Source organism: Triticum aestivum, chromosome 1D (genome assembly GCF_018294505.1).
Source record: "Triticum aestivum cultivar Chinese Spring chromosome 1D, IWGSC CS RefSeq v2.1, whole genome shotgun sequence".
In the NCBI taxonomy this organism is placed as follows: domain Eukaryota; kingdom Viridiplantae; phylum Streptophyta; class Magnoliopsida; order Poales; family Poaceae; genus Triticum; species Triticum aestivum.
Genome location: NC_057796.1, coordinates 470,233,506 through 470,259,606, shown reverse-complemented (window position 1 = coordinate 470,259,606; position 26,101 = coordinate 470,233,506). Strand labels below are relative to the sequence as shown.

The following is a 26,101-nucleotide window of genomic DNA, read 5'->3' as shown; positions in this document are numbered from 1 at the left end:
TAGTTTATCTTTTGCACAACAAGCATTGTGGCCCTCGCAAATGCAAGGGCATCAGTACTCCTAATGCGGGAGTTGGTAGCCTGGTACATTGGTTTATTTTCATTCATTTTTTTCGTCTCACCTCCCACCATCCTCTTTTATTGGATTTTTCTCTCTCATTAAAAACCAGACACAATCCTCTCTTTCCTAAAATTAGATGTAATCTTATTAAATTGATCCGATCTTTATGAGTCTCTCGAGCGAGGAATCCGGATGCAATCCCCTCTTTCCAAAAATCTCTACTGGGAGTTGGTAGCCTGGTACACTGGTTTAGTTTCGTTCGGTTTTTTCGTCTCACCTCCCACCACCCTCTTCTATTAGATTTTTCCCTCTCCCATTAAAAAACCGGACGCAATCCTTTCTTTCCTAAAATCAGATGTAATCTTCTGAAATTGGTTCTCTCTTTATGAGTCTCTCGAGGGAAGGAATCCGGACACAATCCCCTCTTTCCAAAAATTGGGATGCAATCCGATTAGATTGATTGACTCTCCCTCAATGACATGCACGGATATATATTCTGAGTCATAAGATCCTGGTCAACCAGCCGTGAAATAATATCCCGAAATCATCTCCCTGCAGTGCAAGGACTTACCATCTCCCTCACGTTCACATCCTAATGGAGGAGTTGGTAGCCTGGAACACTGGTTTATTTTTGTTTGGTTTTTTTGTCTCACCTCCCACCACCCTCTTCTATTGGATTTTTTTCTCTCCCATTAAAAAACCGGACGCAATCCTCTCTTTTCTTAAATCAGATGTAATCTTATTAAATTGATTCGCTCTTTATGAGTCCCTCGAGGGAAAGAATCTAGACGCAATCCCCTCTTTCCAAAAATTGGGATGCAATCCGATTAGATTGATTGACTCTCCCTCCATGACATGCATGGATATATATTCTGAGTCATAAGATCCTGGTCAACCAGCCATGAAATAATATCCCGTAATCATCTCCCTGCGGTGCAAGGACTTACCATATCCCTCACGTTCACATCCTAATGGGGGAGTTGGTAGCCTGGTACACTGGTTTATTTTTGTTTGGTTTTTTTTTGTCTCACCTCCCACCACCCTCTTCTATTGGATTTTTCTCTCTCCCATTAAAAAACCGGACGCAATCCTCTCTTTTTTTAATCAGATGTAATCTTATTAAATTGATTCGCTCTTTATGATTCTCTCGAGGAAGGAATCCGGACGCAATCCCCTCTTTCCTAAAATTGGGATTCAATCCGATTGGATTGATTGACTCTTCTTCGGTGGCATGCATGGATATGTATTCTGACTCATAAGATCCTGATCAACCAGCCGTGAAATAATATCCCGAAATCATCTCCCCGCAGTGCAACAACTTACCATCTCCTTCACGTTCACAATTTCTCTTTCCAATCGTTGGGGATTGTACCGATTACACGTTATTTTCATTTCTGATCCCCATGAGGGCACGCGCCCTCGCCTGCTCCTCGGCGTTGTGCCTCCCGGCCTGCCCCACTCCTAGGCGCTACCGCGCTCTACTCAGGATTGCGCTGCCGTAGACTCCCTTGAAAGTCACCATCGCCCTTTACTCCTCTCCTCCACCACCCCCTCCTTCATCCCGAGAGCCGCCACCACCGGTCTTCTCTATGGCTTCGACCGTCGTCCACCGTCGAAGGTCTCCATACGCGGTCCCCGTTACCTCCAGTGGGACCGCCCCTCCCAATCCACGAAGGACACCAGTACAGCAGAAGGCAGGGACAACGTCCACCAACTCAACATGCTTGAATTCCTCTCTAATCTATTAGTGTTGTTCCCAGCAGCCTATACCTCACCAAGGTAATATCTGTTATTAATATTCTTTGTAAGACGTCCCGACCAATTTATCCATCATACAGGGACGATCTTCCGGATAATTAGATTTTATTATACACATATGGATGAACTGGTCTAATGAATACGAAAGTTGAGGCCCATCGATTTCATTATACACAAGAAAAGAATGACATAATTTTTTGGTTTTTGCATGTCTATGAATGTGATGAATGGCGTTCAAGGTTATGGCCACTATTGTTATCATTATTATTTCAGTTTTATACAACGAAAAAAATAGCACGCTATTTCGCCGTTATAGCGCGGTTATAGCATATTCGGAAGGGAGACGTTACGTTTTGGCAAAATCGGCCGCTACGGCGCTAATTGCGTAATTAGCACGCTACACACGCTATAACGTTGTAGCGTTACACGTTTTAATGTGGAGACCATGCAAAATTTAAACAACCACAGCCCAGCAGGCCCAGCAGGCCCAGCAGGCCAAAACCAACCCACGACCACTACCTTTCTCACTCTTTTTATCTTGAAACTGTTTGAGACTTACAATTTTTATGTCCTAGATTTGGCCCTTATGCATATATTGCTTGCTCCTAGCAAAAATTTAGTTGCTTAAATACTTTATTTCTAGATATATTTGAAATTTTTTGCAAATGCTATTTTGAAATATAGCACGCTATTAGCACGCTATAACTTGTGTAGCATTTGGAGAAGGGCCTCGCTATATTTTGTAGCGCGCTATTTTTTTTGTTGGTTTTATATGAGGCATTGTTCCTGAAATATTGCTGAAGGTTAAGAAAATATAAGAGCAGGATATATAGTAATACAGATTGACCATTGGTATTTATATTGCTTAGATCATTTTAAGCCTCTTTTATATTTGCAGCTGATCGACTTATATTTCTTAGACCGCCGTTTATGTTTACAAAACTTTCTGTTCCTATCACTGGTCGCTGAAGTTGAAGGCATGTTATCTTACTCCTCCACTATTTAAATTGTTTTTCTTACTGAACAAACCATGTTTGGGCGCGTGTTCATGAAAGGTCTACAAATTGCGAGTGCAGTATGAAAATAACAAATATTTATTCTTGCTCATTATCACAATATGTATTTAGACATCCGTAGGTGACCTCTGTCTTGAGTTTGTGTCAATGCTTAAGTGGAAATCTGTATTTTACTGTTTGGGGCACTATATGCTCTTACATGCAGAGATTCTACTTCTAGCTTATATGATGGCGGAATACCTCTCATTTTCTCACTCTGTTTATCTTCTTTAAATCTGTGTAAACTAGCTAGACATGGACAAAAATGCTCACGTGTATTACCAAATTGTAGTGGGTTGCAGGTAATGAATAGTTTAGTAGAAATATTCACTAAAGTGTTTACTTTACTTGCTCAATTTTTTCCTTAATGTCCAGAAGTAACCCCGGTTTCCTGTGCCAAAGCAGAACAAACTGTACTAACTGTAAACACTTAGGTGTTTGCTTTCCTTGCTCGTCTTTGTCTCTAATATACAAAAAATACCCCCATTTCTCGGGTCAAAGCAAAACAGATTGTACCAATATGATTATAATGAGGGAGTCCTTTGCATCTTTATTGTTAGCTTTCATGCATCGTAGCTTGTGCATATAAGCATAGAGTTACAACCACATATAAAGTAAATTTGGAGGCGTGACGATGCCGACGGCGTCTTGGCGACCCGTGCCATGATGCCTTTTATCTCTGTCAAATGAGCACTGCTATGCAACGTTGCGCGGACGATTTCTGCACGACATTTGTATATAAATTCGTCCATGTGTATGGCTGGATTGCTATCGTACAACTGTCATGCATACTATGCATCGTCCGCATAGTAGTTTTTTTGTCAAAACCCCTTCCGTTGTCTTGCAGACCCTTCTCTCCCTTCACATCAATGATGGTTGGTTTGTCAAGGATGTTGCTTTAATCGGAGAATTGGCTAGGTCCCCAAGATTGGGCTAGCCCGTTTTCTTTTTTCCGTGTTCTTTTTCTTTTCCTTTTCCTTTATATTTTTCTTTTTTCCAATAATTTTTTTTTCAGGATTTCAATTTTTGTTCAAATTTTCGTAAAATCTTCAGAATTACAAATTTTTTTCCCATTTTGAAAAATATTTGGAACCTTAAGTTTTTTATTCGCATTCCAATTTGTTCAAATTTCAAAAAAAGTTCGCATTTAAAACAAAGATTGCACTTTCCAAAACTGTTCGAGGTTTTCATAATAAATTGCATTTTAAAAAATAATAAAAATATGAAACTATTTTCTTTTATTGAAATGTTCACAAATTCAAAATAATATTCATGTTTAAAAACATATTTTTTTGGAAATGGTTTTGAGTGTTCAAAACATGTTTCCATTTTTCAAAAAAAAATACAAATTCAGAAAATGTTCGTTTCCTTATAAAAAAATTGCGAGTTTCAAAAAATCTTTCCGTTTCAAATTTTGTTCGCCTTTTTCCAGAAATTATTGAATTTCTCAAAAAAGTTCTCACATTTTATCGGGATTTAAAAAATTATTCACGTTTCGAAAAATATTTGGCAATTCATAATTATTGCTTTATTTTTTGAAAGGTTCAAAAATATCAGAAAATAAAAAAAAAACACGAATGTGACGTTGCAGTATGTTCTTAAAGTTTCGCGCTGGCCATTGGTTGGTTGAAGCTGTTTGTTCGAGTGGCTAGCAGCACGTGCTCGAGTTTTTGAGGTCGTGAGTTTGATCCTTCAACTCGTCGGTTTTTTTATTTGCGCCTTACAAACACAGGTCCGTCTGGTGCCTGCCAGTTGGCTGGCTTGTGCGTCCCAAATGCTATTTGACAACAAAAGAGATGTATTTGTTGGCTATAATTAAAAGAAATTATTGGCACATGCTAATAATAGAGAATGCGCTGGTTTGGCTCTGATTAGAAAGAATGTGGCAAGTGAGCGCTAAAATAATTAAAGACAATAAACCCTGGTAAAGCAAGGACTACCTGGTTATGTGCTGATTATGCCAATGAAACGGGATTCGCTGCAATTAGTAATCCATTCGGTTACGTCATTGTAGGAGAGAGTGGTGGAAGCAACTATGCCCCGAAGGTTGTGGTGCAGCCACAAAATGAGGAGGCAACCACAACCTCGACACGGAGGTGAACCCGAAGGAAAAAAAAGGCATGAGTTGGGTAGTGGACGCCACTGCAATCAACCCCACCACTATCAAGATCTCGCGGGCCAAACATGACCCCTGAGAACACCATAGCTCCCCGATCTGTCGCGCCACTATTGTAGAGACCATTTAGATGGACACAACAATTATCTTTCCCGACGCTTCTTGCAAAATAATATCTCTCCCGTTGCAGCAACGTACGGGCATATATGCTAGTCATCATATGGAAGCGGGGATTTAGTGCCCGAGCAAATATGGACCCGGAATCCTGTGCGTTTGCCGCGGCTTTTGGATACACGAAATTTGCGTTTATTGGTTGGGTGTGGACTATGGGCGTAATGCAGCTATATACGGTACAGGGCAGCACGATACAGTGGGGCTAGTAAGCGAGCGCCTACTTCAATTCAAAATCTCTCAGATCTGTGCCCAATGAGGCAATCAGTCCTATGGTTGGGGATGGATATGAAAACCAGATTGTTCAAGCAAGGATGGTGTGGCGGCGACATCATCCTTGTGGTGGACCAGTGTCCTCGGGCTCCGTCGTTGCGATGGCGTTTGCTCCAACGCCGATGTGGAGCTTGGGAGGTAGTCCAGGAGCGGATACGGATTGTGGTCTGCATCGACACGGCATCTGGAAGACAGAACATGTGCTGGATTTGTGGTTGATGGATGGCAGGTATGGTTTCCTCCTTCGACGCTTAGTCGTAGTGGGGTGCCCGATCTGGAGTTTGACGACGTGTCCGGGGTGTTGCCGCAGTCTGATTAGTTCAACGGTAATGGCTTTAGTTTTGGTGAGCCACCTTGCAGGTCCGCAAAACTGCTTACCAACGATGGAGACGCATTGAGCTCGGATGAGGAGGTGATCCGTCAGTTTTTTTTCTTTGGTGGCTGCTGTGGTGCCGGAGGCAGGTGACGGGAGTTGGTGTTACGTTCAACGATGTTCTGGTATCTTTTCAATTTTGTCATGTCAGTCTTAGTCTTTACGTGACTTGTATTTTGTTTTTCATAATGTAAATAAGACACGCATTATCACGCAAACAAATCAAAATCAAAATCTCTCGACGTCTCCGTGTGGTGGAGATTCTGGACCGTGGCGCGGGAAACGAAGTTTGGTATTCTCTGTCCCGGACACTCCTCCGTTCCCCTGGAAAGAAAAAAAAAACAACATCTTGTCTCAAAAGAAAAAAGCAAAATATGTGTCGTCCCGGCCGCGCACGCACGCGCTAGCTGCCACGCCAGCACGTTCTTCTGGCCGCCTGCTGTTGATGATCTTCTTCCCAGCTTGGACTACCTTCTAGCTACGTTATTGCTGTTGTCCTCAGCCGTCATCTAGTTTTACTTCGTTAGCTTTGTTATTTGCAGATTTTGCTACTCTCATCATTTCTAAATATAAGTTTTTTTAGAGATATCAACATGAACTACATACAAATGTATATAGACGTAAGTTAAATGTAGATTCACTTATTTTGCTCTGCATGTAGTCCATACCAGAATCTATAAAAAAGACTTATATTTACGAACGGAGGAGTACAGGCAATGCTTGTACCTGAATCATAGGTCCATGTCGTCCCTTGATGAGTGGCACTACCTGGCCAAGCGTTCCAGGCAGTTTATGAAGGGATGGGGGGCGAATTTAGGAAGGGACCTTCGGGTCCACAAAGCAGCTCTCCTAGATGAGATCAAAGCTCTCGACCTCCGGGCAGACTCCATGAGGATCTCCGCGGAGGAATGGGCTCAGCGCTACAATCTTGAGGATACTGTCATGGATATTTACTCCAAGGAGGAGGAATATTGGCGGCGGCGTGGAACCCATAACTGGGTTCTTTTTGGTGATGCCAATACGGCATATTTCCAGGCTATCGCCAACGGAAGGCGTAGACGTGGTACCATCCCTCTATTATGGGATGGTGATCGGGTGCTCGAGGACCCGAATGAGATCCGGGCGCATGTGGATGGTTTCTATAAGAAACTATTCGTCGGGCGCCCTAGGGGGGTGTTGCCCTGGCAGATCACATCTGGACCCCTCTCCAGCAGGTCTCCCCGGATGAGAATGCGGCCCTTGTGGCCCCATTCGATGCTGCAGAAGTTGAGCGTTTTGTCAAGTCCATGAACCCGGCGTCGGCGCCCGGTCCTGATGGCTTGCCTGTCCGCTTCTTTCAGGCGTTCTGGGCTACCATCAAGGATGACATCCTAGCCTTGTTCCTTGAATTTGCTAGGGGAACCCTGAAGGAAATATGCCCTAGAGGCAATAATAAAGTTATTATTTATTTCCTTATATCATGATAAATGTTTATTATTCATGCTAGAATTGTATTAACCGGAAACATAATACATGTGTGAATACATAGACAAACAGAGTGTCACTAGTATGCCTCTACTTGACTAGCTCGTTAATCAAAGATGGTTATGTTTCCTAGCCATAGACATAAGTTGTCATTTGATTAACGAGATCACCTCATTAGGAGAATGACGTGATTGACTTGACCCATTCCGTTAGCTTAGCACCCGATCGTTTAGTATGTTGCTATTGCTTTCTTCATGACTTATACATGTTCCTCTGACTATGAGATTATGCAACTCCCGTTTACCGGAGGAACACTTTGTGTGCTACCAAACGTCACAACGTAAATGGGTGATTATAAAGGTGCTCTACAGGTGTCTCCAAAGGTACTTGTTGGGTTGGCGTATTTCGAGATTAGGATTTGTCACTCCGATTGTCGGAGAGGTATCTCTGGGCCCACTCGGTAATGCACATCACTATAAGCCTTGCAAGCATTGTGACTAATGAGTTAGTTGCGGGATGATGTGTTACGGAACGAGTAAAGAGACTTTCCGGTAACGAGATTGAACTAGGTATCGAGATACCGACGATCAAATCTCGGGCAAGTAACATACCGGTGACAAAGGGAACAACGTATGTTGTTATGCGGTCTGACCGATAAAGATCTTCGTAGAATATGTGGGAGCCAATATGGGCATCCAGGTCCCGCTATTGGTTATTGACCGGAGACGTGTCTCGGTCATGTCTACATAGTTCTCGAACCCGTAGGGTCCGCACGCTTAACGTTACGATGACAGTTTTATTGAGTTTTGATGTACCGAAGGAGTTTGGAGTCCCGGATGAGATCGGGGACATGACGAGGAGTGTCGAAATGGCCGAGACGTAAAGATCGATATATTGGACGACTATATTCGGACTTCGGAAAGGTTCCGAGTGATTCGGGTATTTTTCGGAGTACCGGAGAGTTACGGGAATACGTATTGGGCCTTATTGGGCCATACGGGAAAGAAGGAAAAGGGCCTCAAGGGTGGCCGCACCCCTTCCCTTGGTCTGGTCCGAATTGGACTAGGGAAGGGGGGCGCCCCCTTCCTTCCTTCTCTTTTTCCCTTCCTCTTTTCCTATTCCATATGGGAGGTGGAACCCTACTAGGACTAGGGAGTCCTAGTAGGACTCCACACTTGGTGCGCCCCCTCCTAGGGCCGGCCTCCTCCTCCCTTGCTCCTTTATATACGGGGGTAGGGGGGCACCCTAGAGACACAACAATTGATCCTTGAGATCTCTTAGCCGTGTGCGGTGCCCCCCTCCACCATATTACACCTCGATAATACCGTTTCGGAGCTTAGGCGAAGCCCTGCGTCGGTAGAACATCATCATCGTCACCACGCCGTCGTGCTGACGAAACTCTCCCTCAACACTCGGCTGGATCGGAGTTCGAGGGACGTCATCGAGCTGAACGTGTGTAGAACTCGGAGGTGCCGTACGTTCGATACTTGATCGGTCGGATCGTGTAGACGTACGACTACATCAACCGCGTTGTGATAACGCTTCCGCTGTTGGTCTACGAGGGTACGTGGACAACACTCTCCCCTCTCGTTGCTATGCATCACCATGATCTTGCGTGTGCGTAGGAAATTTTTTGAAATTACTACGTTCCCCAACAGTGGCATCCGAGCCTGGTTTTATGCGTTGATGCTATGCACGAGTAGAACACAAGTGAGTTGTGGGCGATATAAGTCATACTGCTTACCAGCATGTCATACTTTGGTTCAGCGGTATTATGAGATGAAGCGGCCCGGACCGACATTACGCGTACGCTTACGCGAGACTGGTTTCACCGTTGCGAGCACTCGTTGCTTAAAGGTGACCAGCGGGTGTCTGTCTCTCTCACTTTAGTTGAACCGAGTGTGGCTACGCCCGGTCCTTGCGAAGGTTAAAACAGCACCAACTTGACAAACTATCGTTGTGGTTTTGATGCGTAGGTAAGAACGGTTCTTGCTAAGCCCATAGCAGCCACGTAAAATATGCAACAACAAAGTAGAGGACGTCTAACTTGTTTTTGCAGGGCATGTTGTGATGTGATATGGTCAAGACATGATGTGATAGAATGTGTTGTATGAGATGATCATGTTTTGTAACCGAGCTATCGGCAACTGGCAGGAGCCATATGGTTGTCGCTTTATTGTATGAGATGCAATCGCCATGTAATAGTTTTACTTTATCACTAAGCGGTAGCGATAGTCGTAAAAGCAATAAGTTGGCGAGACAACAACGATGCTACGATGGAGATCAAGGTGTCGCGCCGGTGACGATGGTGATCATGACGGTGCTTCGGAGATGGAGATCACAAGCACGGTGCTTCGGAGATGGAGATCACAAGCACAAGATGATGATGGCCATATCATATCACTTATATTGATTGCATGTGATGTTAATCCTTTATGCATCTTATCTTGCTCTGTTTGACGGTAGCATTATAAGATGATCCTTCACTAAATTATCAAAGTATAAGTGTTCTCCCTGAGTATGCACCGTTGCAAAAGTTCTTCATGCTGAGACACCACGTGATGATCGGGTGTGATAGGATCTACGTTCAAATACAACGGGTGCAAAACAGTTGCACACGCGGAATACTCAGGTTAAACTTGACGAGCCTAGCATATAACAGATATGGCCTCGGAACACGGAGACCGAAAGGTCGAGCGTGAATCATATAGTAGATATGATCAACATAGTGATGTTCACCATTGAAACTACTCCATCTTGTTGGAAATATGCCCTAGAGGCAATAATAAATGGTTATTATTATATTTCTTTGTTCATGGTATTGTCTATTATTCATGCTATAATTGTATTGTCCGGAAATCGTAATACATGTGTGAATGCATAGACCACAACGTGTCCCTAGTAAGCCTCTAGTTGACTAGCTCGTTGATCAACAGATAGTCAAGGTTTCCTGACTATGGACATTGGATGTCATTGATAACGGGATCACATCATTAGGAGAATGATGTGATGGACAGGACCCAATCCTAAGCATAGCATAAAAGATCGTGTAGTTTTGTTTGCTAGAGCTTTTCCAATGTCAAGTATCTTTTCCTTAGACCATGAGATCGTGCAACTCCCGGATACCGTAGGAGTGCTTTGGGTGTGCCAAACGTCACAATGTAACTGGGTGACTATAAAGGTGCACTACGGGTATCTCCGAAAGTGTCTGTTGGGTTGGCACGGATCGAGACTGGGATTTGTCACTCCGTGTGACGGAGAGGTATCTCTGGGCCCACTCGGTAATGCATCATCATAATGAGCTCTATGTGACTAAGGCGTTAGTCACGGGATCATGCATTGCGGTACGAGTAAAGAGACTTGCCGGTAACGAGATTGAACAAGGTATTGGGATACCGACGATAGAATCCCGGGCAAGTAACATACCGATTGACAAAGGGAATTGCATACGAGATTGATTGAATCCTCGACACCGTGGTTCATCTGATGAGATCATCGTGGAACATGTGGGAGCCAACATGGGTATCCAGATCCCGCTGTTGGTTATTGACCGGAGAGGCGTCTCGGTCATGTCTGCATGTCTCCCGAACCCGTAGGGTCTACACACTTAAGGTTCGGTGACGCTAGGGTTGTAGAGATATGTGTATGCGGAAACCCGAAAGTTGTTCGGAGTCCCGGATGAGATCCCAGACGTCACGAGAGGTTCCGGAATGGTCCGGAGGTGAAGAATTATATATAGGAAGTCAAGTTTCGGCCACCGGGAAAGTTTCGGGGGTTACCGGTATTGTACCGGGACCACCGGAAGGGTCCCGGGGGTCCACCGGGTGGGGCCACCTATCCCGGAGGGCCCCGTGGGCTGAAGTGGGAAGGGAACCAGCCCCTAGTGGGCTGGGCGCCCCCCCCCATGGGCCTCCCCCCATGCGCCTAGGGTTGGGAACCCTAGGGTGGGGGGGCTTCCCACTTGCCTTGGGGGGCAAGGCACCCCCCTTGGCCGCCGCCCCACCCTAGATGGGATCCCTGGCCGGCGCCCCCCCCCCCTCCCAGGGGGCCTATATAAAGGGGGGGAGGGAGGGCAGTAGTAGAACACAGCCTTGGGCGCCTCCCTCCTCCCCTGCAACACCTCTCTGTCTCGCAGAAGCTCGGCGAAGCCCTGCCGAGACCCGCTACATCCACCACCACGCCGTCGTGCTGCTGGATCTCCATCAACCTCTCCTTCCCCCTTGCTGGATCAAGAAGGAGGAGACGTCACTGCACCGTACGTGTGTTGAACGCGGAGGTGCCGTCCGTTCGGCACTCGGTCATCGGTGATTTGGATCACGGCGAGTACGACTCCGTCATCCACGTTCATTGGAACGCTTCCGCTCGCGATCTACAAGGGTATGTAGATGCACTCCCTTCCCCTCGTTGCTAGTATACTCCATAGATGCATCTTGGTGAGCGTAGGAAAATTTTAAATTATGCTACGATTCCCAACACATCTCACGTGATGATCGGACATGGTTTAGTTGATATGGATCACGTGATCACTTAGAGGATTAGAGGGATGTCTATCTAAGTGGGAGTTCTTAAGTAATATGATTAATTGAACTTGAATTTATCATGAACTTAGTCCTGATAGTATTTTGCAAATTATGTTGTAGATCAATAGCTTGCGTTGTTGCTTCCCTGTTTATTTTTGATATGTTCCTAGAGAAATATTATGTTGAAAAATGTTAGTAGAAAAGATGCGGATTGGATCCGTGACCTGAGGATTATCCTCATTGCTGCACAGAAAAATTATGTCCTTGATGCACCGCTAGGTGACAGACCTATTGCAGGAGCAGATGCAGACGTTATGAACGTTTGGCTAGCTCAATATGATGACTACTTGATAGTTTAGTGCACCATGCTTAACGGCTAAGAATCGGGACTTCAAAGACGTTTTGAACGTCATGGACCATATAAGATGTTCCAGGAGTTGAAGTTAATATTTCAAGCAAATACCCGAGTTGAGAGATATGAAGTCTCCAACAAGTTCTATAGCTAAAAGATGGAGGAGAATCGCTCAACTAGTGAGCATGTGCTCAGATTGTCTGGGTACTACAATCGCTTGAATCAAGTGGGAGTTAATCTTCCAGATAAAATAGTGATTGACAGAATTCTCTAGTCACCATCACCAAAGTTAGTAGAACTTCGTGATGAACTATAGTATGTAAGGGATGACAAAAATAATTCCCGAGCTCTTCCCGATGCTGAAATCGACGAAGGTAGAAATCAAGAAAGAGCATGAAGTGTTGATGGTTAACAAGACCACTAGTTTCAAGAAAAGGGCAAAGGGATAGAAGGGGAACTTCAAGAAGAACGGCAAGCAAGTTGCTACTCAAGTGAAGAAGCCCAAGTCTGTACCTAAGCCTGAGACTAAGTGCTTCTACTGCAAAGGAACTGGTCACTGGAGGCGGAACTGCCCCAACTATTTTGTGGATAAGAAGGATGGCAAAGTGAACAAAGGTATATTTGATATACAGATTATTGATGTGGACTTTACTAGTGTTTATAGCAACCCCTCGGTAATTGATACTGGTTCAGTTGCTAAGAGTAGTAACTCGAAACGGGAGTTGCAGAATAAACAGAGACTAGTAAAAGTGAACAAAGGTATATTTGATATACAGATTATTGATGTGTACTTTACTAGTGTTTATAGCAACCCCTCGGTAATTGATACTGGTTCAGTTGCTAAAGAGTAGTAACTCGAAAACGGGAGTTGCAGAATAAACAGAGACTAGTAAAAGGCGAGGTGACGATGTGTGTTGGAAGTAGTTCCAAGATTGATATGATCATCATCGCACACTCCCTGTACTTTCGGGATTAGTGTTGAAACTAAAAAAGTGTTATTTGGTGTTTGCGTTGAGCATGAATATGATTTGATCATGTTTATTGCAATACGGTTATTCATTTAAGTTAGAGAACAATTGTTGTTCTGTTTACATGAATAAAAACCTTCTATGGTCATACACACCAACGAAAATGGTTTGTTGGATCTCGATCGTAGTGATACACATAATCATAATATTGAAGCCAAAAGATGCAAAGTTAATAATGATAGTGCAACTTATTTGTGGCACTGCCGTTTAGGTCATATTGGTGTAAAGCGCATGAAGAAACTCCATACTGATGGGATTTTGGAATCACTTGATTATGAATCACTTGATGCTTGCGAACCGTGCCTCATGGGCAAGATGACTAAAACGCTGTTCTCCGGTACTATGGAGAGAGCAACAGATTTGTTGGAAATCATACATACAGATGTATGTGGCCCGATGAATATTGAGGCTCGTGGCGGATATCGTTATTTTCTCACCTTCACAGATGTTTTGAGCAGATATGGGTATATCTACTTGATGAAACATAAGTCTGAAACATTTGAAAAGTTCAAAGAATTTCAGAGTGAAGTGGAAAATCATCGTGACAAGAAAATAAAGTCTCTATGATCTGATCGTAGAGAAGAGTATTTGAGTTACGAGTTTGGCCTTCAGTTAAAACAATGTGAAATAGTTTCACTACTCACGCCACCTGGAACACCACAGTGTAATGGTGTGTCCGAACATCGTAACCGTACTTTATTAGATATAGTGCGATATATGATGTCTCTTACCGATCTACCACTATCGTTTTGGGTTATGCATTAGAGACAGCTGCATTCACGTTAAATAGGGCACCATCAAAATCCGTTGAGACGACGCCTTATGAACTGTGGTTTGGCAAGAAACCAAAGTTGTCGTTTCTTAAAATTTTGGGGTTGCGATGCTTATGTGAAAAAGTTTCATCCTGATAAGCTCAAACCCAAATCAGAGAAATGTGTCTTCATAGGATACCCAAAGGAGACAGTTGGGTACACCTTCTATCACAGATCCGAAGGCAAGACATTCGTTGCTAAGTATGGATCCTTTCTAGAGAAGGAGTTTCTCTCGAAAGAAGTGAGTGGGAGGAAAGTAGAAATGATGAGGTAACTGTACCTGCTCCCTTATTGGAAAGTAGTTCATCACAAGAAACGGTTCCTGTGACGTCTATACCAATGAGTGAGGAAGTTAATGATGATGATCATGAAACTTCAGATCAAGTTGTTACTAAACCTTGTAGGTCAACCAGAGTAAGATCCGCACCAGAGTGGTACGGTAATCCTGTTCTGGAGGTTATGTTACTAGACCATGGCAAACCTACGAACTATGAAGAAGCGATTGTGAGCCCAGATTCCGCAAAATGGCGTGAGGCCATGAAATCTGAGATGAGATCCATGTATGAGAACAAAGTGTGGACGTTGGTTGACTTGCCCGATGATCGGCAAGCCATAGAAAATAAATGGATCTTCAAGAGGAAGACGGACACTGATAGTAGTGTTACTATCTACAAAGCTAGACTTGTCGGAAAAAGGTTTTTGACAAAGTTCAAGGTGTTGACTACGATGAGATTTTCTCACTCGCAGCGATGCTTAAGTCTGTCCAAACCATGTTAGCAATTGTCGCATTTTATGAAATCTGGCAAATGGATAAACAAAACTGCATTCCTTAATGGATTTATTAAAGAAGAGTTGTATATGATGCAACCAGAAGGTTTTGTCAATCCTAAAGGTGCTAATAAAATATGCAAGCTCCGGCGATCCATCTATGGACTGGTGCAAGCATCTCGGAGTAGGAATATACGCTTTGATAAGTTGATCAAAGGATATAGTTTTATACAGACTTGCGATGAAGCCTGTATTTACAAGAAAGTGAGTGGGAGCACTACAACATTTCTGATAAGTATATGTAAGTGACATATTGTTGATCGGAAATAATGTAGAATTATTCTGCAAAGCATAAAGGAGTTTTTCAAAGAAAGACCTCGGTGAAGCTGCTTACATATTGAGCATCAAGAGATAGATCAAGACGCTTGATAAGTTTTTTCAATGAGTACATACCTTAACAAGATTTTGAAGTGGTTCAAAATGGAACAGTCAAAGAAAGAGTTTCTTGCCTGTGTTACAAGGTGTGAAATTGAGTAAGACTCAAAACCCGACCACGGCAGAAGATAGAAAAAGAATGAAAGTCATTCCCTATGCCTCGGCCATAGGTTCTATAAAGTATGCCATGCTGTGTACCAGATCTATTGTATACCCTACACTGATTTTGGCAAGGGAGTACAATAGTGATCTAGGAGTAGATCACTGGACAGCGGTCAAAATTATCCTTACTGGAATAAGGATGTGTTTCTCGATTATGGAAGTAACAAAAGGCTCGTCGTAAAAGGTTACGTCCCTGCAAGTTTTGACACTAATCTAGATGACTCTAAGTCTCGGTCTAGATACATATTGAAAGTGGGAGCAATTAGCTAGAGTAGCTCCATGCAGAGCATTGTAGACATAGAAATTTACAAAATACTTACGGATCTGAATGTGACAGACCCGTTGACTAAAATTATCTCACAAGCAAAACATGATCACACCTTAGTACTCTTTGGGTGTTAATCACATAGCGATGTGAACTAGATTACTGACTCTAGTAAACCCTTTGGGTGATGGTCACATGACGATGTGAACTATGGGTGTTAATCACATGGTGATGTGAACTATTCATGTTAAATCACATGGCGATGTGAACTAGATTATTGACTCTAGTGCAAGTGGGAGACTGAAGGAAATATGCCCTAGAGGCAATAATAAAGTTATTATTTATTTCCTTATATCATGATAAATGTTTATTATTCATGCTAGAATTGTATTAACCGGAAACATAATACATGTGTGAATACATAGACAAACAGAGTGTCACTAGTATGCCTCTACTTGACTAGCTCGTTAATCAAAGATGGTTATGTTTCCTAGCCATAGACATAAGTTGTCATTTGATTAACGAGATCACCTCATTAGGAGAATGACGTGATTGACTTGACCCATTCCGTTAGCTTAGCACCCGATCGTTTAGTATGTTGCTATTGCTTTCTTCATGACTTATACATGTTCCTCTGACTATGAGATTATGCAACTCCCGTTTACCAGAGGAACACTTTGTGTGCTACCAAACGTCACAACGTAAATGGGTGATTATAAAGGTGCTCTACAGGTGTCTCCAAAGGTACTTGTTGGGTTGGCGTATTTCGAGATTAGGATTTGTCACTCCGATTGTCGGAGAGGTATCTCTGGGCCCACTCGGTAATGCACATCACTATAAGCCTTGCAAGCATTGTGACTAATGAGTTAGTTGCGGGATGATGTGTTACGGAACGAGTAAAGAGACTTGCCGGTAACGAGATTGAACTAGGTATCGAGATACCGACGATCAAATCTCGGGCAAGTAACATACCGGTGACAAAGGGAACAACGTATGTTGTTATGCGGTCTGACCGATAAAGATCTTCGTAGAATATGTGGGAGCCAATATGGGCATCCAGGTCCCGCTATTGGTTATTGACCGGAGACGTGTCTCGGTCATGTCTACATAGTTCTCGAACCCGTAGGGTCCGCACGCTTAACGTTACGATGACAGTTTTATTGAGTTTTGATGTACCGAAGGAGTTTGGAGTCCCGGATGAGATCGGGGACATGACGAGGAGTCTCGAAATGGCCGAGACGTAAAGATAGATATATTGGACGACTATATTCGGACTTCGGAAAGGCTCCGAGTGATTCGGATATTTTTCGGAGTACCGAAGAGTTATGGGAATACCTATTGGGCCTTATTGGGCCATACGGGAAAGAAGGAAAAGGGCCTCAAGGGTGGCCGCACCCCTCCCCTTGGTCTGGTCCGAATTGGACTAGGGAAGGGGGGCGCCCCCTTCCTTCCTTCTCTTTTTCCCTTCCTCTTTTCCTATTCCATATGGGAGGTGGAATCCTACTAGGACTAGGGAGTCCTAGTAGGACTCCACACTTGGTGCGCCCCCTCCTAGGGCCGGCCTCCTCCTCCCTTGCTCCTTTATATACGGGGGCAGGGGGGCACCCCAGAGACACAACAATTGATCCTTGAGATCTCTTAGCCGTGTGCGGTGCCCCCCTCCACCATATTACACCTCGATAATACCGTTGCGGAGCTTAGGCGAAGCCTTGCGTCGGTAGAACATCATCATCGTCACCACGCCGTCGTGCTGACGAAACTCTCCCTCAACACTCGGCTGGATCGGAGTTCGAGGGACGTCATCGAGCTGAACGTGTGTAGAACTCGGAGGTGCCGTACGTTCGGTACTTGATCGGTCGGATCGTGAAGACGTACGACTACATCAACCGCGTTGTGATAACGCTTCCGCTGTCGGTCTACGAGGGTACGTGGACAACACTCTCCCCTCTCGTTGCTATGCATCACCATGATCTTGCGTGTGCGTAGGAATTTTTTTGAAATTACTACGTTCCCCAACAAACCCTTGATGTTGCCCGCCTGAACTATGGGATCATCTCCTTGATCCTGAAAATCCGAGGAGCCTCGGATATTAGGCAATTTCGACCGATTACGGTCCTAAACGTAATCTTTCGGATTTTGGCTAAAGGGTACGCCACTTGGGCGGCCCTTCTTGCTCCTAGGATCCATCACCCCAACCAATCGGCCTTCACCAAAGGCAGATTTATCTTGGATGGGATCCTAGTCCTTCACGAAATCCTGCATGAAGTTAGGCATAAATGCCTTCGGGCAGTCTTCTTTAAGATCGACTTTCACAAGGCCTATGACTCAGTCCACTGGTCCTTCCTTCGGGAAGTAATGTTGAGCGTGGTTTCGACGCTCATTGGGTCACACGCGTGATGCAATTAGTGACCAGTGGACGCACGGTGATCAATATCAATGGAGAGGTGGGGCCATACTTTCCCACTGGTCAGGGGGTACGCCAGGGAGACCCTCTCTCTCCCTTCCTCCTTAATTTGGTGGTTGACGCCTTGGCTACAATCCTGGACTTGGCCAGGCGGGCTGGCCACATTAGAGGTATATGTCCCCATCTCACTGGGGATGGGGGCTCACACACCTGCAATATGCGGACGATACAATCTTGATGGTGGAGGGATCGGATGAGGACATCCAACACCTCAAATTCTTGCTCTTGTGTTTCCAGGAGATGTTGGGGCTTACAATAAACTTCGCAAAGAGCGAGGTAATGGTGCTTGGCTACTCCACGGAGGAGGCGATCAGTATAGTTAACCGCCTTAACTGTCGATTGGGATCCTTCCCGACGAATTACCTCGGCATGCCAATTAGTGATGTTCGCCTTCAGGAAAAAGACCTCCGCCCTACGGTCTCCAAGCTCCAATTCCGGGTGGAGTTGTGGCCAGGGCGGTGCCTCTCCAAGGCAGCTAGGGTGGTTCTCATGAACTCGTCCCTTATTAGCCTTCTCATGTATATTATGGGATTATATAGTCTTCATGAATCCCTTCACCAGGAGATTGCTAAATACTTCTCCCGTTTTCTGGGCGGGAGAAAACAATAAGCAGAAATACCGCATGGTCAAGTGGTCTGAGATCTGCAAACCCAAGGATCAGGGTGGCCTTGGTGTGATCTCCTCGAAGCGTATGAATATCGCTCTTCTCGCCAAGTGGTTGTGGTGCATTGAGACCGGTGCCGGTGGGCTGTGGTTGGATATTATCCACGCAAAGTATCTGCGTGGACAACCACTCGCCTTTGCCCCAGGGTTGGGGGTCCCAGTTCGGGCAGTCAATTATTTAATTGCTGCCGGTTCTCCGGATCGGCACGTCAATAGCTGTGGGCTCGGGCTCTAATACATTATTCTGGTTGGATAGATGGTCGGGAACCAGAGCATTCGCGGAAAGGTTCTATGCCTTATTCTCGATTTGCTCCCACCCACAGATTTCGGTGGGAGCTGCCCTTCTTGATATTGGCACCATCACCTTTCGTCGCACCTTTGGGGATCTTGAGCGAGCACATTGGGACGAGCTTTTGGAATGCGTGGCTATACACACTCCCTCGCTCGAACCATACCCTGTGTCCTGGCACCTTGAGTCGAGTGGCTCATTCTCGACTAAGTCCCTATACCGGGCAATCTTGCCGGCTCCGGGTCCCAATGAACTTACGGTTCTTTGGGAAATCAAGTTGCCACTTAAGATACGTATCTTCATGTGGCAATGGGTTCGTGGCCGCCTGCCCTCGGGCACGGAGGTCCAGAAGCGGAATGGCTCAGGTGATGGCCTATGCCCCCTCTGTGGCATCCCGGAAGACTCCAACCACATCTTCTTTCGATGCCCGACGGAGCGATTCTTATTGAGTTGCTTCCGGGACGTCGTGGGAGGGTCATGGTGCCATGATAACCTCCCTGACCTATTCAGCAAGGTCCTAGATTCCCCGCCTATTAGTAGGCTGTCCCTTTGGGTCGCAGTGGGAACCCTGGCATGGACCCTCTGGAACTGTCGTGATAAATTAGTGATCAAGCATGTCATTCCTTGTTGTGTCACTGACGCCATCTTTAAAATGTGTGGATTTCTACAGCTCTGGAGACCGCTTAGCAAGCGGTGTGATCGTGGCTCCATTGACTCCATCGTCGCCGGTCTTCGTTCTTCGGCTGTCGCGATGTCCCCGCCATCACCACCACCACCACCGGAGCTTGACTAGAGTTCTTTTCCTTGTAGTTGGGGCTTGTTTGGCTGTGCCCCCAGCCGGACCTCATTTATTTGCTTTCTGTACTCTGTCCTGTACTACTCTTATGTTGTTGGATGCTTGGAGGTTGTGCTTTATAATATAAAGCGGGGGAAACCCTTTTTCATGGTGTTGTACCTGAATGCTGGTTGGGTACATCCAGTTCTCAAACGGGTATGTGTTCTTTTGGGGGATCTTGCATGATCCTTGGTGATGATGGGCTGGGATTCATCGCAATCCACAGTCATGCATGTAGGATAGCTAGTGGCGAATAGCGTCGTCGGAGGAATGTGTGGAGGTGTGTCTTCGTCGGATATCGTGGGATTCAGTTGATGCTGATCTTCGATGGATCTATTTAGATCCAGCTTTTGTTCGTCTTCGTTCATGTGGTTACATGTTTGATATTTTCGATCTACAACTCTCTCAATCGATGATGGTTGCTGCTCTGGTGCGCTGTTTCATTGGGGCCTTAGCACGACAACTTCCCGACTATCTACTACAACAAGATTTTTCCAGCTCTCGTGAGGGAGGGGCGATGACGGCGCTGCGCCTTCGACTCGCTTCAGTGCTTGTAGTCGTCGCTAGGTGATCCATGGACCTGATTGTACCTTTATTACCTCAAGTTTTCTCAGTACTGCCATGATTGATGAATAGATTGAAAATTTCTCTCGCAATAAAAGAAAGATAGCTAGTGGCAATGCTAGATGCCAAACCCTTTTTTCAAAAAGGAAAGAAAAAAAAACAACAGACCAGTTATTTAGCTCTCGAATCAAGTGGCGGAATTCAGTCAATCACAACACGTAAATGCATCTCACAGATATAGGAAAACAAATACAGAAATAAAGGGGTCTAGCAAAAGCTGTCCTCCAAAACCTTAGTGAACTCCATCAAATCTAACCTCTTGTTATTGTTCATGTCATATCTAGCAATCATCTGCTCAGACTCATTGACCCCTACCCGGTCGCCTAACCCTAAGTTGTGGAGGACTCGTCGCAAATCCAATGCATCGATGTACCCATCATTGTTCTCATCAAAAACCAAGAATGCCATTTTCACTTCCTTGAAGCTTGGCTCGTCTTCATCGAAAAGCGTAGAAATATATTCGCAGCTTTTCTCTTGATCAAAATCAAGTCCCATCTTTCTCATGGCTACCTCGGCATCTGACTGCGTCGCATTCATCTCATCATATTCACTCTTATTTGGTGCCTTCGATATCTTCGTCTCGGCGAGGACCGGCGTCGAGGTTGTCGGGGAGACAGTACAAGTGCAGGATTGGCAACAAGAAGTGGGAAGGAGACTTTGAAGCTTCGAGATGCACCAGGTGAGGATGAAAAGGATGAGAATACCAAGTGGCTCTTGGAAAAGTGGTGCATGATGGTATCCTGCTGTGGCTGGGGACTTCTCCATTGTCTGAGCTATGAGCCTGAGATCTGGTTGTTTTGGTGTGGGAAAGATCATGTATCAGTGAAGGTTTATATAGGAAGGGAAGTTGTTGTTTCTTGTTTGTTTTCTAGGCTTGTAGCTTCAACGACAGAACCAGTCTGAAAGATCTAGGCAGATGAAAGGATGTTTCCACTTTGAAAAAACTTATGCAAGATGATGACTTGTTGTCTAAGATTCAAAGAGTGTGTGCATGGTCGTGGTTTTTGTTGCTTCTTTCAATCTTCTTTTACTCCACTGGATGTTTCCTGGAAAAGTCTCTCCTCCCACACGCAAAAGTCTGATGCATGTTCGGTGCCGCCATGACGTGGTACTACTTAGTTGAGTTCACACACTGTGGTTGGCTCCGTCGTTCTGTCCATGCTGGGAGACAGGACATGATGTGTAAATAAATGTTCTTACCAGGGGAATGCGCAGTTTTGACTCCTTTTTCCCAAGTTGAATATGCTATATGCATGGTACTTACACAGAAATTTCAGGGAAAGCAAGAAGCCGGTATTTCCTTGGAAAAAGAACAAGACTTGATCGAGACCTGAGGGACATCTTCTTCTGAAGAAGATTCGAGACTTGAGTAGAAGTATTCTTCTGTAACTTAGTATATCAGAGTTAATTCATTGCCTTGTGCAAATCTTGCTTGTCAAGATGATTCCGATTTCTTGACAGCGGTGAAGGTCTAGACTTGTTCATCGCTGAGTTATCGGTGTTCATCGTCCAAGAAATTAATTGTTAGTCCCTCCATTCCCTTATACAAGGCCACTTCATATTTTTATGTCTAACTTTGACCAGTAATTTTGCCAACAAAAAGTGAGTTATATGCCACAAAAGTTATTTTATTGAATGCATATTTCAAAGAACTTTCCAATGATATATTTTTGATGACATATAATTCATATTTTGTTGACCAAAATTATAAGTCAAAGTTTGACACGAAAAATGAAGTGACCTTGTATAAGGGAATGAAGGGAGTACTTGAACAAATTGTCTTTTGGGAGGTTAGTAGGTTACCATACCAGTCCTTGATATGACTGAAGAAGCAAAGTATTTTCAGAGTCTTACGGTCACTTTCCTTGATATCTTTTCAATATCTTCCGTGCATATCAATTTCACAAGCCACACCGTGTTCATATGTCTCTATCTGTCAGATAAGCGCTTACGTCTTGTCTTTCTCGATCTACCAGCTTATCGCTTTCAGAGTACGTGGTAATGCCAGGTTCATTGCGCAGAAACTGTCCGAACTCTTCTTAATAAAGGAGAAAAGAGCTCATTGGTGCTTTTGGACGCCACACCAACAATAAGATACTACTAGTATATGCTAGTGCCTGTGACTCATGAACGCTGTGGAATTCTAGGTCTTGCCTGCGTGCTAATGTTTGCTGTAAATTTCACTAGAGACAAACTTTGACGTTGGGATGTTCTCTGCTAGGTGTCAAGATTCAACTGGGTAAAACCAATTTTATGAGCTTTTGAGTGCATCAGATAAGTTAATTCAGCTTAGTGGAGGGAGGCTCACAAACTATCTACCCAAGTGCTGAACCCACTATGGGCTCAAAGTAAAGTGACCAACTTTAGTTTAACTGAAGTCTGCTGCCCACGCACTGGCCGCATCGATCAGGATAAGAAAATCTTGTACCGGATTGGGAAGAAAATCCGGAGAATCATCTGCACCATGTCACCATCCTATATGCAAGAAATTGCATGGTACACTTTTGATCCCAAAGAGCATCTACAGCCGGACTTGACAAATCCAGTCCCTCAAACGCCTGCGGATAGTGACCTCAAGGAGCTGCAGTTGGCGCTCCGGCGTTAGAAATGGGTGACCCCTTATCCGGCGGTGTGGGGCATGGCTACTAGTGGTGGCCGACGGGGAGTGGAAAGTGGCAGCGGCGGCGGACGGGCGAAGGAAAATATAGAGGGGTAGGGTTTCGGTGCTGGCGGTCGGCTTAAATAGCCAAGCTAGGCACTACGCGGTCCGCCGGAGCGGCGTCACACGGCGACTTCGGTCTGACGGAGAAGACGAGTTTCGGACCACCGGGCTTTCGGGCGATTCCGCATGGGACCCCAACATCAGCCCGACGTGGCGGGGGTGCCCGAGCGTCCCATATCCGCACCATATTTGGGCTGGATACAGTGGCGAATCTAGGACGTAATTGCAGGGCAGGCTCAACTTCAAGGATACTAATTTTTTTGGTGTTGGAAGCCATTTTATGCGTTGCACCTAACTACTAGTGTGCTGATCATTGGTGGTGTTTTTGTGTGTGGCAAATTTTGAGGGTAGGCTAGAGCCTATTGAAGCCTATTGAGTAGAATCGCCACTGGCTGGATATGAGGGGTGTCGGTCATGCGGGCATTGGAGGCCCGTCTAATGCGCACGGCTGGGTCGAAATTTCGTGACCGGTGGCCTGCCCAGGCGTTTGAGACGGGTTTGGGGTGCCCAGCCGTAGATGCTCTAGCTTCCTGCTTTACTTATACCCCTTGTAACCTATTCCTGAGCATAATCATTCCTTTGATGCCTCCTTTTCTGCTCGGCCTTTTCCGCGCGCGTGCCTAGCAATTCGCCGAGTTTTCAAGAAACAGCACGCGTGCCTAGGAAATGCTAGCCGCCTACTTTTGAGTCATGAAAAAGCTCATCATGTGAGCTAATGAAGCACTTAGAAAAGGTGCTTAACCACTTATATAGCAACTAACTAAGGTTGTGGAGGATGCTTCAGAAGCCTCATTCTGTGGTTCCTTGCTCCATGACTGTGTACTGTGCTATAAAATACAGTAGCATACAAGTCAGGTCCTCTACATGAGTGAGCTCTCGTGGGTGCAGAAGAAGAGTAGGAACACTTGGAGAAATGCTTCAGAGGAGGCAAATGGAGAGACTGCCTGCACTGCACCTGGCAGTGGTGTCTCTGCTCGGATTCTGCTGCCTCATCCATGCTTCAAGGGCTGCGATCTCATTCCCACCTGGTAATCGTCTCATGCTATCTAGTTATAGTGTTCTGAGCTCTGACAATTTATTTATTCTCATATATATGCATCAGCGGCCCCGAGGGTGCAGCTGCAGGAGACCGACGCTATCCTAGCTTCCAGTGGAGCAGATGGTCAGGTGATAATAGTAGCTAGTAGCAGTTTCAGACCATACTATGTCAGGTGCAAACTCTAATTGGCCTGATTTTTTGGTACGATCACCCCAGGCGGTCGTAGTGGGGGAACCCGACCGCGGCGGTGTCAGCAGGAGGATGGAGATGCAGATGGAGGTGGAGGACTACCCGGGCTCCGGGGCCAACGACCACCACTCGCCGTGGCGGCGGCAAGAGAGGAGGAACTGAGAACATGGAGCAAAGCTGCATGTGCGTTCCTAGTGTTGCACGGTTGTGTATGTACGTTTCTCAAACTGTAATATCTCTACTCTTGGTTTAACAAACCAAGAACGAAGCTTGTTACTTGCAAGGGCATTAAGATCATGTATATAAGCTATTGCTTAACTACGTATACATTATTATTCGTGGCGCATAATTAAACTAGAATGTTTTCCTCTCTTGTGTGAGATATGTCGCCACAGCCATCACCGTGTCCTCTCCAGTCTCCTCCATCTCCATCCGGATATCAAACGAAGAACTTTGATGGTCTCATGGAGGATACTCTGAGATCATCATGGGCAATCATGCAAGTTTTAAGATGAACTCTAAATCCAGCTGCGGCTCTATTTCATCACGACCGATGGGAACAGTACGCGCCGATGGGATGGGTCTGCGGGGGATGATTTGCAGCTTTAATATGGCAAAAGCTGTGTTGATTACTATGGCATCTTATTAGTTGAAGAAGGAAAAGGATATCGTCACATCTGAAACTGATGAACAGGGTAGGAGCAAAACGAAGGAAGAAGAAAAAGAGGCGACTCCGCTGGGGATCGAACCCAGAATCTCTGGTTTCGTAGACCAGCGCCTTATCCATTGGGCCACGGAGTCTTGCGTGCTGATTTAAATCTATTATATGTACCAAACAAAGAATAAGACAAGAGTGCACAACATTACATGTCTAAGTGTGAAACGTGTTCAAGGCTTTGTTTCCTTTCATTTACACCGACTTGATGCCCAAGATGGAGCTGGGAGGGAGGAGAAGCTGGAGCTGAGGCTACATGGCTGCGACACTTGCTTACCACGGCCGACCGATGTAGTAGAAATTCGGCGGGTTATCTTTGTAAAAGGCCAATTGCCATATGACCTTGTTTGTAACGAGCTCTTATGCTTGATTCATGTCAGGGGGTAATATGCTGCTGATGCTTGCCACATCTACACCAGGTTACCACCTAATCGCCGTCTAATTTCCCCCAAAGCATGATGATGCTCTTCTCAACTATTTCAACGAAGCTGGGCAGTTCAACCTAGTTGGTAATATTATCTCTCCTCGAACATTATTTCGTCTTGCATGATTGCAAATGGATTGGTTTTTGTGCCTAAAATATGTCTCATTTTCTTCAGGTATATGCATGTTATTCTCATGGTTTTGGTCAATGGAAGTGAAGGCATTAGCGCTGGATCGATCAGCTATGTCCCAAGCTATAATCCGAGGGGCATTACCGCTGATATGAAAAAGCTACTAAATCGCGAGAATGGCGTACGGATGAAACCTTGGTACCAGGTGTGTAAGGTCTGTGAGATGATTTTACTAGCATAGATGTGTCATACTGTTAGTCACAGTTTATTTGTGGACGCCGATAAGCCCTGAACATTCAGGATTTGCCCATGGCAAATCGAACGTGTGTTATGGCAATTTATATTTGTTGACCACGACAAGTTTAGTTGGTAGGCACGTCGATTCTGCCTGCGGT

General features: G+C 45.1%; 2 protein-coding genes and 1 non-coding gene across 3 annotated transcripts; 1 reads left to right on the top strand and 2 right to left on the bottom strand.

Annotated features, from left to right (window-relative positions):
* Positions 1-20,600: 20,600 nt before the first annotated feature.
* LOC123160902 (probable calcium-binding protein CML46) lies at positions 20,601-21,303 on the bottom strand. The gene has a single exon (XM_044578752.1). The coding sequence runs from the start codon at positions 21,301-21,303 to the stop codon at positions 20,695-20,697; it is 609 nt and encodes a 202-aa protein (XP_044434687.1). The 3' UTR covers positions 20,601-20,694.
* A 2,509-nt stretch (positions 21,304-23,812) lies between these two features.
* On the top strand, positions 23,813-24,755 carry LOC123176533 (uncharacterized). Its single transcript, XM_044590697.1, has 3 exons — positions 23,813-24,237; positions 24,312-24,376; positions 24,465-24,755. Exons 1-3 carry the CDS (start codon positions 24,123-24,125, stop codon positions 24,597-24,599), a joined length of 315 nt encoding a protein of 104 aa, XP_044446632.1. The 5' UTR covers positions 23,813-24,122; the 3' UTR covers positions 24,600-24,755.
* A 410-nt stretch (positions 24,756-25,165) lies between these two features.
* On the bottom strand, positions 25,166-25,238 carry TRNAR-ACG (transfer RNA arginine (anticodon ACG)). Its single transcript has one exon. It is a non-coding gene; the product is annotated as a tRNA-Arg (tRNA).
* Positions 25,239-26,101: the final 863 nt, after the last annotated feature.